Here is a 14517-nt window from a genome sequence, read left to right as displayed (position 1 = left end):
TACACATCCTTGGTTATCTGCTGTATATACTAATTCTTCCCTACTTACCATGTGTAGAGCATCAGAAAACCTTCATCCAAACTGTCTTGACGTTCTAGTAAACATTCTGTTGTCTAAATATTATCTATACAAAAATCTGGACATAGAAAACAAACATTCACAAGCCATATAAGAAAATATAAACTCCATACTCATGGATTTCTCCACCAACATCAAGCATTAATCATATAACACTACAAATGTGCAAATACATCTGCTCACAAATGTGCAATCTCACCACTTGCATAAATGAGATGATGCACTTTGAATACCCACAAATAAATAAATTCTCCATCTGCCAAATACAGAACCACATGAACCTGACAATACAGGTGTACATATCCATTCTACAAATCCCCTCTCCCCCAAAAAACTGGTCACACACCTGCCTTTGCATGCTAAAAATACAGTAAACAAATCCCATAACCATCCACGGCATTCCAAATATACAAATAACCCTACATTTTCCAAATAATAGTCTCCCTTTTGTATTGCCGCATAAACATGCACAATTTCTTAGCATTGTCCACATGCACTTATTTCTTGCCCAGTGTGAATACATTTCTTCCAGACTCCACCACAAACAAAAATACCTCAACTTTCAAGGGAAAGAAGAAAGAAAATATTCTGAAACTCAAATTACAGATACCTAATCCCAAATCCAAGGTTATCTAACATTGTCTAAATACAATAAGCTCCACACACTATCAAAATCCCCTAATTACAAATATCTAAACAAACACTGCCACCCACATGAGAATACACACATTAGATTCTCACTACTCATAATGCAAAACTACAAATTCATACATTATTCCCAATCTTATGTCCTAAAAATTATACAACAAATTATAATACTCTTGAGTTTCTCCCCCATGAGGTCAGCAAGCACACCACCACATCACACACAAGAATAATCACCACCACAATTCTCATTCCAGAAATTAAAACACTTTTCCACCTTCTCAGTCTGATATCACACACACGTGTGCACGCATGCACACACACACACGATTACACAACAGTCACATACAATTTAAAAATGAAATGGTCTTTGTTGTAAATTTCTTTTACTCATCTGATTTTCACACAATGTTTCTTTTGATTATTGCAACTCTTAAGGTCCAAAAGGAGATACAAGGCTGAATTTTAAAGACCAGTTATTCAATTGTGAAAAGTCACTAACATCAATAGCAATTAATGGAGCTACAAGACTACAACATGAAGGTTGTATTTCTGGCTGATATTTACGCTTATATGTCAAAAGTTTGCCCATTTTTTCAACAACTTGAGAAATTTGTTTGCTCAACTGAATAATGCTTTCCAAAACGTAGGAAGCTTCCTGAGAATGTAGGAGACACAACTGAGTACACTGTTAAAGTTCACACCTCATTTATTAACTCTGCCCATCCACTCCCAACACACACATCATAAGCCAGACAGCCTACAGAATGATGAGAAGAAGCACTGGTCTGGGCACTTGCCAATGCTAGTGATGTAAAAACTCCCAGGCTTCAGGCCAGCCTCGGGAGGGCACTCAGTCATTCAGGGTCACACTGCCTGCAAGATACGAGGAACTAACAGTCAAGGGTCAGCGACAGTGATGACTAAATGCCCAGGAAGTTAGACGCGACTTTCCGTTACCTATTTCTCTGTAACGGACTCTGGACGCCGCCATATTCACCAAACGTTAAGAGGCATGCTCGCTCCAGTATCCTCCATGCTCGCGCCAGCGCGCTCGTGCCCCCTTCCACACTTGTGTCTGAGCGGGCGCACAACGGACGGATGGATGCAGGGAGCAGAGGGAGGCTGGAGGAGCTCGCGCTGGAACTCCAACTGCATGCGCAAACAGGAGCGCTCAGGTGAAGCCTAGAGCTTTGCAGGAGAAGAAAAGAATGCAAGAATGCATGTGGAGCGCGGCCCTCCTCCCGCCCCGCCTCCTCACAGAACCTGGGCAGCCATCCCTCCTTAAAAGCAGGGATTACAGACCTTCCACCTATACATTTAGCATCCTCTCCCTAAGCTGCTGAAGAGGTCTGGCTCCTTCTGCACCCAACGCTTTGGATGGAACTGGACTCCTTTGCACCGTTCAAAGAACAGTATGTCCTCTCCCATACTTTATGAAAGCTCCCACTAGGAACACTTGCAGCCAGAATCAGACCCAGGAGACACTCTTGAGACATGATTTACCTAGACTCAGCCTCTAGGTCCTTTCTAGAACATCCACTGTGTTAGATGTCCTATTTCACAAGGAGAGCTCTGCTAATAAATGTCAATTCAGAAATGTTTCCTGTGAAATTGGTGTCACCCTCCCTTTAATTGAGACTTGATAGTCTGGGTCCCTCTGAACCTCTCCTCCTGTCCCAAACCTCTGCCACCACAGGAGTACTGCTGACTCCTACTGGGAAGGCAGTGCTTGTACCCAGCAGCTTCTGTGGCAGGACTCTGGGTTCCCACTCCATGTCCCTCCCCAACCATTTCCTAACAACCCTTCTTGTCACAAGATGAGGTGCAATATTAACTTAGGAACCAGACAAGCTTTCTCTAAAGGGGTGCTACAGCCATGCCCCCACACAGAAAGGCACCTGTCCCTTCAGTTATGATGCTGTATCATCATCAGAAAATATCACAAGTCAAATGCATGTTTAATTATCAAACCTTGAAGCATTGGACTTAGCATGACCCACCTTATTCATGCTCAGAACAGACACTATCCTATAATGGAGCAAAATCATCTAATGCAAAGTTCTTTGTATGAGAGAGTATAGAATATTTCATGCTTCTGAAAGCCTGCACTTGTTGTCTTCCCAGTTGGTGTCAAAAACTTCCAATATGCAAGATGCAAACAACTTACCACAGTGTAGAACATTTGGGTCTTTTACCCAACATGCAATGTGATGCCATCTCGAGTTTGTGCAATGGTCATACAAATGCAAATATTATTTGTTGTGAATGCCTATGGCTTTAGCATCCTAACATTAACAAACTCCTAAGGTAAATTCTATTAAGTCAGAGATGCAACCAGGAAACATGATTCCAAGGACACCGGCATATAAAAAACCAAGATGGAAACCTACAGCTAGTGAATCCAGGATCATATTGGAGCTAGGAATGAGGTGGATGCATGCACACACAGAAATCAGCATTGGGCAATGGTAAATGGAATCCTGGTTTTGTCAAAATGGACACAGGTTATGGGTTTCTACGCCTGGAAAATCGGGGCCCTGAGCCTCTGCGTCTTGGAGTAGAAGAATGTTTTCTCTCTTCTTGTCCCTCACATTTAACCCTGTTTCTATTGAGGAGCTCAGAAGGGCCAATTTGTTGCATAAGCCTACACATTATTTTTTGTGGTAGAGAACAGATTTTTAATTGTCAAATATCTGTTGCAATAAAAGGACTCAATACTAATGATCCAAAGAGAAGTGATTTCACTTTTGAGTCCTGTGGGCTACTTAAACTGAGTGGCACCTTGACAGGCTGGGAGTCTAGCAAAAGGGGATAGTGACTGGGACTATCGTGCTGCAGGGCGCAGACATCCTAGCCCTCACTGTCTGAACACACGGCATGCACACGGGAGGGAGACCCATGGATCTCCCAAGATCATAATTTCAAATACGTCCCGCTCTGTTGCTTAGACCCTCTATGTTTGTCTGAATATATGCTCTAACTTGTTGAGTAAGTGTAAACATTGTCAGCACGCTCAGGAGCCTACCCTCTGTAGGAGCAATGCGTGACTCGGGATGGAGGAATAAAACAAGGACTACTAGGGATGAAATGAAGGAAAAGGGCCCCAGTGGCCCCAGTGTGCTGTGTGTAGAGGAAGCCATTACACTTTCCCTAGAGGCCAACACCAGGCATGTGCGCTCACCTACAACAAGGGTGCATCATTTGAACTGACCCCAGGTTCTCATGCACCTGCCACAACCCCTCACGGAATGTCCCCAGCCCTGTTCCACTCTCTGCCCCTCCCCCGCTGTAGAATGTTCAATGCCACATTCTGGAGCTGTTTGCTTTCAAACTTTTCAAAGCTGTGGCTGGCTCTCTTGAGCATCTGTCACATAGTGGCGACTCTCGGCGTGATTCGTCTGAGTTTTCTCACCATGGATCCTAGCAGACAGGCATGGTTACTGTCCAAGACTGTGGGGATAACTTCAGAAGGTAAGCCTGGAGTATCAGAGCATGGGATCTGAGTCCCTGCCACTGGCAATTTAAATCTGGTACTAGCAACGACTGACTGGACCCAGGGAGGGGGTAGGAGACAGCTCTGGACTTCTGCAAGGATATCTCACCTTGGACGATGACAAAGCCTCTGGCAGCATCAACAGAGTCCATGGTGGAGCTAAGTTGACACAAGGAAGCACACTTGACCCGGAGATAGAATGACAGGCCTCTTCCCGTGTGGCAGGCCGGTCTCCTAAGCGCAGGTTATAGCTGTGGTGGGATGGTTCACTGTAGTGGCCCAGGGAAGGTTCATGGGGAACAACTGAGCTCTGGGTCATTTCTTCAGGCTGCAGGAACTTGCGCTGTGAAATTATGGATCTCAGGAATTTAAACGGGCCACCCCAGACCTTAGGAGGACAGTGCAGACAGATGGCCAGGCAGGAAACAGCTCATGGGGTCCTCTCTGTAGGGATGGAGGTTACTCTATCAACTGGCAGCCCAGAGTCCCTCACGCCTTCCCACTGAGGGAAGGCTTCTCCATCACCAGGTAGTCTTCAGAAGCAGAGCAGTCAGGAAACGTCAACTAACAAACAAATGGGCGATTGCTCTCCAGTCTGAGACCTACTTGTTATGATAAAGCTTGAGGTGGTCCTTGGCGGATTCCATGGCAGTCGAGGGTGACCGAGGCAGAGGGACAAACATGCCAGGCAGACGGGGCTTTGTGAAAGTTTTATTAGGAAGGAGGGTGGGAGAAAAGAGGTAAAGAGACACAGACACACAGAGACAGAGAGATAGAGAGAAGACAGAAGAGAAGAGGGAGACAGGAAAAGTCCTGTCTGCCCCAGGGGAACAGTGGGAAAGAGAGAGAAAGAGATTGGGAATGAGAGAGCCGAAAGACAGCGGGAAAGAGAGGAGCCGGAAAGAGATTGTAAGCGGGCGGAGGTCTTTCTTTTAAAGGGGTCCTTTGTGCCTGGGCTGACCAGGGCACTGCCTGAGTGCGTTCTGCCAGGTGACAGGGGCAGGCCAGCATAATGCCTTAATCCTTCACACTACTTTTAAAAATATCAGTTTAGAGGTGTTGTCTTGGGACTATGTGTGCAGTTCCCTTAGCCTCTCTTCCCTGACCCAGCTTTCTCTGGGGGAAGGGACCTGGAGCGCTGTTGGTTTGGTCGGGTTCTGAGGTGGTTGGATCCTTTTCCTGAGGCTTTTGACAGAAGCGCTTGTCTTGGAACATGTTCTGTGTTACTGTTAAGCAGAGCTAGGACATGTGTCCTGGCCATCATGTACAGGCCTTTTGGACTTGGCTTTCTTTGAGGGGTGCTACTTAACGATAATAACTTCAAACAACTGCATCCCACCTGGCACCTGGCTCATGACTATACCACCCCTAAAAGCATTCTTTTGTATTGGTGGGAGCTCACAAGTAAAGGACCACATGTGGTTTCCACTTCATGGCCAACTGTGACAATGCCAGTGACTGTGGCAATCCCCAGAAACCCCCTGACAGGCCCTCCACTCACCACTGCTGGGCTCCCAAGGGCAGGGTGCCAGGGAACTGCATGGTTGTCTTACAAGCCAGTGCCGTGCGAACAACTCCCAACCATGGTGGGGTCAGTGACAGTCAGGGCAGTGTGGGGCTGCCAGCATCTTTCCCAGTGCTGCTTCCTGGGGGAGGCATTAGGAGAGGAGCAGCAGCATGGGTAGGACATGATACAGGGTCACCTCCAGGATTCCAGGTTGCTGGCTTGGAGGAGAGCACAGAGATGCTTTTGGTTTGCAGTGCTGGGCTAGAAAGAGAGGGGGTCTGAGAGTGTGGAAGGAACACTCGGAAGGAGATGAGGTCAAAATATTTGAAACCTGCCACCTTTACAGAGGCCCTTTGGGAAACTGACCCTCATTGATGGTGCCTTGCCTCCTGCGAGCGTCATTACTGGGATGGTGGTCCAGACAGTCAAACTGACCCATCTCTAGGGAGAGAGCTAGAACACTGATGCGTTTTCTGCCAAGGATTACCCAAGAGAGTCTCTCAGTGGTGGAAAAGCTGAGGCCTCCTCTCTACAGTAGCAATCAGGGAATGTTGGTGAATGAAGAGGAAGACCCCTGCTGGAACAGTGCTCAGCCAGATGAACCCAGCAGGGAATTCCCTACAGGACATCCGCAACCAGTACAATCTCCTCTTCCCCATGACCCTCCCCCAATTTCTGCTGCCTACCAGGACCAGGGAGTTGCCCTCCTATCCCCCTTTATCTTTCCCCTTTATCTTTCCAGCATCTTCACTGGGACAGAACGTGACCGTCAGCCCCGGTGCCTCCATGTCTACATTTGCTAGTCTGCCTGTTCTCCCACCTGCCCCCCAACCAGCACCCCAGTTATTCTGGGAGCCCCCAGCACCCCTCATGACTGCAGGCATCTCTCCCCGGAACCCTCTAGTGTTATCTGCCTTGCCTGGGATGGCTTTGGTGGCGGAAGATGGAAGTACTACCCTGGGTACAGCTGTACCTCTGAACATTGTGCAAGTTGGGACACCAGGCAGGCCTGTACAGCCCATGCACAATGCCAACATTGTCCTCACTCAGGTGCCCCTCAATTGTAATGTCCCTGTGACCCAAGGTGGGGGTGTGGGGCGCCCTGCTTCACTCTTCATGACAACACCTGCTGCAAACACCTTCATAAACGCTCAGATTGCTTCGGCTGTCCAGCCCCAAGAAGGATTGTGGGTCCTGGGCTCTCACCCTCCCACCACACAGCCAGTTGTCCAGCTGGTTCCTGTCAGGTCCCCAGTGAATTCAGCACCATCTCAAAAAGGAGCAATTGGAGAGAGTGGTCCAGCCAACATCCAAACCAACTCCCCAGAAAACTACTTGTCCAAACCAGACAGTGTCTATGGGAACTTCCGGCGCTGGCAGCATATCAAGACTCTGGTGCAGCGGCACCTGTCCCAGACTCCTGACGTGTCAGCTTTCTCCTGCTTCCTCATGTGAGTGTCACCTGTGCCTCGACGGTCCTACTGGGGCTCCCACATGAGTGTGAGATGAACAAGGAGGGTGCTGAAGGTGACGGAAGCCCTCCAGAGAGTCCCTCTGAGCAACAACAGCGTCACACTGGGGATCCTGGAGTCCCAGAAAGCTAGGGTTTGGATTTAGGCCTTGCACTCCATTTGGTAAATCTTCTCCTTAACGGTTTATCATCTAGCATTGACCTTAGTGTTTAGGGCCCACGGCATGTCACAACTGGGCATGGGGAAGAGTGCTGGACTCCAGAAAGACCTATACATTTGCCCCCACCCCATTGTCTAGGAAATTCCCCTTAGGCTAAAAAGGCTCTAAACCGACACTGGGGAAATTGTTGGTCTCTTTGCTCCATTTTTTGTCCTCAGCTGTGATTTGCACCATTGCCCCAGTCATTAGCCCTAGGTTCCAGATCATTCTGTGCATTTTATCAATCAGCTCAGTCACATGACTAGATAGACTAGAAGACTGAAGCCACAGGCACTGTATTCTCATAGTTCTGGACACTGGAGACCCAGACAAGACCTTGAAGAGACAGTTCTGATGAAGTCTCCATGGCTGTGACACAAGACTAAAAGAAAACTTGGGGGGTCTCTTCTCCCTTCCAAGAGGAGCATTATCCCATCCTGAGAGCCCCACATCATGACCTAAGGCTGGTTACCACCCAAGGCCCATTTCTAATGACTTTCACTTTGATTTTGTCACCCCTGCTTCCATGTTGGGAACCTAAACCCCATGCATCTCCCACACACAGTGATAGAAGGACACTCACATGACAGGCGGGGAAGCACATAGAGGCTCTTTGTGTTGATGTCTGCTGCGCGGTTAGGAGGTCCTAGAAGCTGACTTTATACTGGCTCAAGGCTACAGATGCATCTCGGGATGGGTCTGCTGGGTCCAGAGTGCAAGCCGATTATTGGGTTGAGTGGTTCTAATGAATTACAGTCCAGTGCTTCGGTCCCTGGCCCGGAGGAAGCCCACCATGAATGTGGAGGAGGGCCTGTGGAGGGGTCTGCAGGAATGGCAGTGCACAAGCAACTATGACCGGATGATCTTCTTTGAGATGGCAGAAAAGTGAGTCAGGGGAGTTTTGAAGCAGGGTGTGTGGGGAGCTGTTAAACATGGGTGGGCATGTTGAGTCAGAATTCTGGAGGAGAGTATTTGTTGGGGGTACTACTCAGTTGGAACTTGGTCTAGTGAGTTTGTCACCCACACACTGCCAGGAGGATTGCCTGCACTTGGGCCCCTTGTGGTAATCCATGAGGTCCAGGATGCTGTTCTCACTTCCTGGAGTGCTGGGCTATCTGCCCCATGGTCCCAGCAGTTCTGACCTCATTGGCCATGAGTCTATCCCTGACTTTCTTTTGAAGGTCAAAGTGGGAAAAGTGGCCCATTCCAGCCCTGTAGGGTCGTGCAAAGCAAACATGCTCCACAAGGCTTAAGCCAGCTACCTGGCATTGAGCCACTGCTTTCTTACAGCAGAGACCACTGCATCCCAAGAGGGTGGCCTTGGTTGTACCCTTAAGTACCTGGAGTGGGTGAACAGAAGCACACAGAGAGGAAGGGAGCCTCTTGCACATCTGAGGACATGTCTCTGGTCTTTCTGCCTTTGCTCCATGTGATGCTGTCAGGCACACAAGCCCACAAACAGCTCCCAGAGGGAAGCAGCCACACCTCTCCGCTTCCCTTCTACGTTCTCCTGACATCTTCTGGGCCCCTGTCTCTCAGGTCATTCCAGCTCTCCCAGCCTCAGCTTCAGCATCTCTGGATCTGGTCCAAGATCCCAGATGTCCTCCATCAGTCATACCCGTGGCCATCTTACCAGTCAGAGCTTCTGTGTGGCTCTAGGCCTTAAGGAAGAGTCACATGAAAGCCCTTCTTGGACCACCTCAACTGGTTTGATTCCCACAGATACCAAGGGATATAGTGTACCCCAGAGCTGTGGTTATGTTCCAAGATCAGCACCTTCACGGGACTGTACCAGACCATCCCAAGACCCTGTATACATGGCCGTCTTTAGTAATCTCTTTGCTGGGCTCTGGCCTCCCTCATCCTTAGGTTTACAGAATTTGAGAGTGCAGAAGAGATGGAGAATTCAAGGCTGGAAATGGAGAATTCAAGGCTGGAGATGATGAGAAGTATCCAGTGCCAAGTTCTTACAAGCACAAGGCAAGATCCTCCAAGGCCCCCACCTCCTGAGGTGTTTGAGGAGCCAGGTAGGGCTCACATACTTTTAGGTCTCTATGCAGAGGTCAAATCAGACAAAATGGTTTTTTTGCCCTGCACATGGGCTTCTTCCTTCATGTTAGGGCATTTGCTATGTAGCTTGGGGTCCCTTGAAGTCCTTAGTCTTGAACTGGGTAATCAGTGAGCTGGCCATCATCATTGCTCCTCTCTGCCATTACTCTCTAAGGACCCAAACACCATATGATCAGGACCTGGTCACTGAGTTTGGAGAGTACCAGAAATATTGGTGGCACCAAATGCTCTCCCACATGACTGTCCTTGATAAAGAAACAGTGCACTGGAAAAAAGGGGGCCTAGGATACTTTATTAAACATAGAAATTACGTACAGGGGAAGCTGGGAAGCACTCTGCCCTCTGAAGCACAGCCAGCATCCAAAAGAGAGTCTCTTACTTTCACTTCCTCCTATATATCTCTTGCCCTTCCCATGTCCCTCTGTCCATGCCCCAAACGGGCATGGCCAGCATCTTGGGTACATGAGCTCTCCCCTACAACCCCCCTTTTAGTCTAAATAAAAGATTTAGACTTGATACAAAACTCAAACATATACAACATATATACATAGAAGATGATGAGCCAATTATAATCTATTCATATCCTATCCTAAGTATATCTATCCCATCTAAACCCTAAACTTATCTGAAAGAATTGCCCAAGTCTGAATATCTCCTTCCAATTCCATCCCTAAATAATTGAAGACTAACCCTACCAGATGTAGACATATCAACCCTTTGCAATGTCCCCTCTCACAGATCTTTAGGTCTGGCTTACCCTAGGCCATTGCGGTTCCTCTGTACTACGCTCTGCATGGCATGGCTAGGGTGAAAATGAACCCTATCTATGCATCATCATGCTCTCTATCTCCTAGCATGCAACTCCATGAAGACTGTCCTCAAGACTGACCCTGCCCGCCTCCCAGTACTCAGACACAGGCAAATACGAAAGACCGAGGCACCTGTGGAAATTCCACCCGAAGCTGTGCAGGAGTACATGGATATTATGGACTGGCTGGAGAGGCTTCCACAGTCATTCACAGGGGAGCCCACAGAAAAGGAGGAAGAGGAGAGCAGTGGGCCAGAGCAGGAAGGAGATGACTTGTACTCAGACGCAGGACTCCTGAGCTACATTGATGAGCTGTGCTCCCAGAAACATTTCGTTGAGCAAGTGAGCTGTGCCTGGAACCCTGGTGTGGGCCAGATTCTGAGTTTGGCATCCCAGTCCTTGTAACTGAGCCTGCTCCCTGACCTTCAGGGCTCTCTCTCTCTCTCTCTCTATATATATATATATGTATATATGTCATATATATATATATGTATGTATGTCATATATATGATATATGTCTCTGTCTCCCCCCTCTCGTGTGTGTGTGTGTGTGTGTGTGTGTGTGTGTGTGTGTGTGTGTGTGTGTGTGTTGGTTGTCATCATGACTTGGCAGCAACATAGAACTCTCTGACCCCGGTACTCAAGTCCTTTTCCTTCTGTTTATAGGTGGAGGCCATAATAAATCCCCAGTTTGTGGCAGAGATCCTGTCCTCCAAACCAGAGATGGACATACTGTCTCTAATGAAGGAGCTGGAGCGTGAGGAAGAACTCAGTGTTGAGCAGGTAGATAGGGAAGGGTGAACACCAGGGACAATGAGAAAGAAGCAATGGTAAGCAAGAGGCAGACAGGATATACAGACGGACACTAGACAAGCTGGATGGGGCCGGGAGGATCCCACGTAGAGTAGGGTGCTCAGGGACACCTGCTGGACAGGGGAAAGAGAAGATGCTGCTCATAAGAAACATGTGACCCACAGGAAGTCAAGGCATCCTGCCTGGGGCTTCACCCAAAAGGGGATGCAGGCATGGGCTTGGGGGGAGGTGACATGCACAGCTGCAAGGAACCGGGCATGTCACAGCAGACCCTCAGTCTCCGACACTCAGAGACAGTTGACTATCCCCTTAGCTACCCCCAGATGTTTCACCCCCAGAGCCTTCCAACCCGGGCTGAGTCTTATTATGCCCCTTTCCTCCTGCAGCTGCTGGAGGAGCACTGCCTGGCTTTGAAGAAGAAAGGCTGTAAGAGGGCACCTCTGAACCCCGGCGCCCCCCTTTCCAATTCTTCTGTACCAACTGTCTGCCAAGGTGCAAAGAGAGATGACCATGGTCCCCAAAGAGGGGCCAGTGCGCAGAAGGGTTCCTCACGGGTGCCTTCTTTAGACCATCAGTGTCCTGGAGCAACCAATGCAGAAATATGGGGTCCTAGGCCTACTGTCTTCTCAGGTAGTCAATGTTTACCCTCACTGGGAGACATTGGGTCCACTGTTATTCCCTATGGCAGAGGAACCCATACCCAAAGCCCAGGGTCCAGATGTGCAATGAGCCTCAGAGGACTTTCTGCTATGGAGGAGTTCCAGGAGTCACTGGGCAGAACCATCGAGGACAAAGAGGAGCTCCCCAGCCTCTCCTTCCTCCTGTGGTCTCAGTACAGGCTGGTGCCGTGGAAACTGTCTGGCTACTTGTGCCCCAGTACGGGTCTCTCTGACTCTGCTACTATGCCCAAACCCTTATCTCCAAAGATAAGAGACCTTAGTCCTGATCCATCTTCAATTGACAAGTCAAAGAAGCGAGCTCTCATTGGAGGCTTGACTCCCATGGCCAAGAGGTCCAACTCCGGGCTTGGTCACGGGGTGTTTGAAGGGCCACTCTCAGCCCTGGGGCTCGCTCACCCCTTGCAGGCTCAGAAGAGGAAGTTTGAGTCACTAGGCATCCGGAAGAGGAAGAGGAAGAAGCGGCACTGAGGCACCTGTGTGATGTCCCCTCAATGCAGGCGGAGTTTCGCTCTGCCTCCACCCGGCACCCCCATATCAGAAACGACAAAGAAAAAGCATCGAGCTCCTGCTCACTCAGGGCTGATCCAGCTGGTGCTAAGGATGGTACTAGAAGGCTAGAGGCACTGGGCAATGAAGCCAGGGACGAGGGGTGGCCCAAGGAGTGGGAGGGTATTATCACTTCAGATGTTTGTAAGCTACAGTGAATAAAGGTAGTTTTGTTGAAAATGGTGTCAGGGCTGTGTCTTAGGGCTTCTATTGCTGTGAAGAGACACCATCACCATAGCAACTCTTACAAAGGAAAGCAATTAATTGGCTTGCCTACAATTTGGAGGTTCAGACCGTTATTGTCATGGCAGGACAATGGCAGCATGCAGGCAGACATGGTGTTGGAGAAGGAACTGAGTTTTACATCTTGATCTACAGGCAACAGGAAGGGAACTGTCTCACTGGGTGTGGCAAGAGCGTATAGGAGACCTCAAAGCCCACCTCTACAGTGCCACACTTGCGCCAACAAGGCCACACGTCCTGATAGTGCCCCTCCCTTTGGGGGCCATTTTCTTTCAAACCACCACAGGCTGCTACTTACAGTCTGAGATCTGTACTGCTACATGGAGTGAGGAGATAATGAGGTAAAACCTGGAGATGCTGCGCTCTAGGGTGCATAGGTGGAGGCCCAGGTCTTTCTCTAGATTTACCCTTTGATCCTGGGAGCATGCAGACTGACAGCCCCTGGAATCCTAGTCCTTGCCCTCTCAAGAAGCCTCACTGCTCACAGGGACGACTTGGAACATGTTATTTCTGTGTTCTCAAAAACCTTCACAGCCTGCAGCCCTGTAGGCCTTTACCCAGTTTCTAGAATTAACCTAGCAATTGCATTTTTCTGCATTAACTCAGGGGGCATTTTCTGCTCCCCCAAAGACATGGGTGGCAGATTAGGAGCATGGGGGGAGGGGAGAGGGGGCAGGGAGAAAGAGGAGGGGAGAGGAGGACATGGGGGAGCAGGAAGGTTGAGTTAAGGGAAGAATAGAGGAGAGCAGAATGAGAGATAACATAATAGAGGGAGCCATTATAGGCTTGAGGAGAAATCTTCCACTAGTGACATTTTCAGAGATCTACAAGGATGACACGAACTAACAATCTAAGCAATAGTGGAGAGGCTACCTTAAAAGCCCTTCCACAGAGGCCGGGCTGGACCGATAGCCTCCAAAACAATACAGAGAAACCTTGTCTCGTAAAAAAAAAAAAAAAAAAAAAAAGCCCTTCCACAATAATGAGATTCATGACTATCTTATATGCCATCCTAGAGCCTTCATTCAGTGGCTGATGGAAGCAGAGGCAGACACCCACAGGTAAACACTGAAGTGAACTCCTGGAAACCAGTTGGAGAGTGGGAGGAGTGATGAGCAAACGGTTCCAGATCAGACTCTTGGAACCCACAGAAACAGTTGACCTGAACAAGGGGGAGCTCATGGACCCCAGACAGATGGCTGAGAGGTCAGCATGGGACTTAGCCAGAACCCCCAAATTTGGGTGTCAGTGAGGAGGCCTTGGTAATGTATGGGGCCTCAGGTAGTAAATCCATATTTATCCCTGGCATACAAATGGACTTTGGGAGCTCATTCCACATGGAGGGATGCTCTCTCATCCTGGACACATGAGAGAAGGCCTGGGACAGGAAACTGAGGGCTGGAGTTGAAGCATGGGCTGCTTACTGGCTAGTCCCTCACTGCTAGCTCTGCCTTCCTTTCCTACAACCCACTTTCCCAGAGATGGCACCGCCCACAGTGGTCTGGGCCCTCCCACATCTATCATTAATCAAGACAATGTCCCCAGACTTGCCTATAGGCCAGTCTAATGGAGGCATCTTCCCGGCTCCTCCTCCCAGACCCTGGCTTGCATCAATTAGATACAGCACTAACCAGCACAAGAATGCGCTGGACCACCCCCTACTTTCCATTCTGCAGTTTTGGCTGAGTGCTGATGCTAGTCTTCCTGGGTCCCCGAGTGCTGTCTCAGAATTCACTGTGCATTAGGCATCCATAAACTTCCTACTTCAGTCTCTCTGGGTGCCTCCAGAAAACAGGCCTCTGACATCTGGTGTCATAGATTTAAGACATTCTCTACTGGTTACTCTAAAAGTGCAAAGCAGAGCGACCCATTACCTGTCGCTCCTGTGGTATTCAGAGAACATACAGGGCATCAGTAAGCATTCACAGTCTGCTGCATAGTGCAACGTGTAATCCATAAT

General features: G+C 48.9%; 1 protein-coding gene and 1 long non-coding RNA gene across 5 annotated transcripts in view; one reads left to right on the top strand and one right to left on the bottom strand.

Annotated features, from left to right (window-relative positions):
* LOC121143652 overlaps positions 1 to 1844 on the bottom strand; it is a 72408-nt gene extending 70564 nt beyond the window's left edge. The window contains exon 1 of one of the 4 annotated variants that reach the window (XR_005880941.1): positions 1684 to 1844. This is a non-coding gene — a long non-coding RNA (uncharacterized LOC121143652). The remainder of the gene's footprint in view (positions 1 to 1683) is intronic. The other 3 variants (XR_005880942.1, XR_005880943.1, XR_005880939.1) reach the window with 3 other exon arrangements.
* A 2252-nt stretch (positions 1845 to 4096) lies between these two features.
* On the top strand, positions 4097 to 12465 carry LOC101833471 (NUT family member 2-like). The gene is made up of 7 exons (XM_005066310.2): positions 4097 to 4197; positions 6469 to 7177; positions 8154 to 8282; positions 9267 to 9424; positions 10322 to 10617; positions 10942 to 11058; positions 11475 to 12465. Exons 1-7 carry the CDS (start codon positions 4140 to 4142, stop codon positions 12234 to 12236), a joined length of 2229 nt encoding a protein of 742 aa, XP_005066367.1. The 5' UTR covers positions 4097 to 4139; the 3' UTR covers positions 12237 to 12465.
* The last annotated feature ends 2052 nt before the right edge of the window (positions 12466 to 14517 follow it).

The sequence above is a fragment of the Mesocricetus auratus genome, unplaced genomic scaffold (assembly GCF_017639785.1).
Source record: "Mesocricetus auratus isolate SY011 unplaced genomic scaffold, BCM_Maur_2.0 Super-Scaffold_100013, whole genome shotgun sequence".
Lineage (NCBI taxonomy): Eukaryota > Metazoa > Chordata > Mammalia > Rodentia > Cricetidae > Mesocricetus > Mesocricetus auratus.
This window is presented reverse-complemented; position numbering and strand designations above follow the sequence as displayed.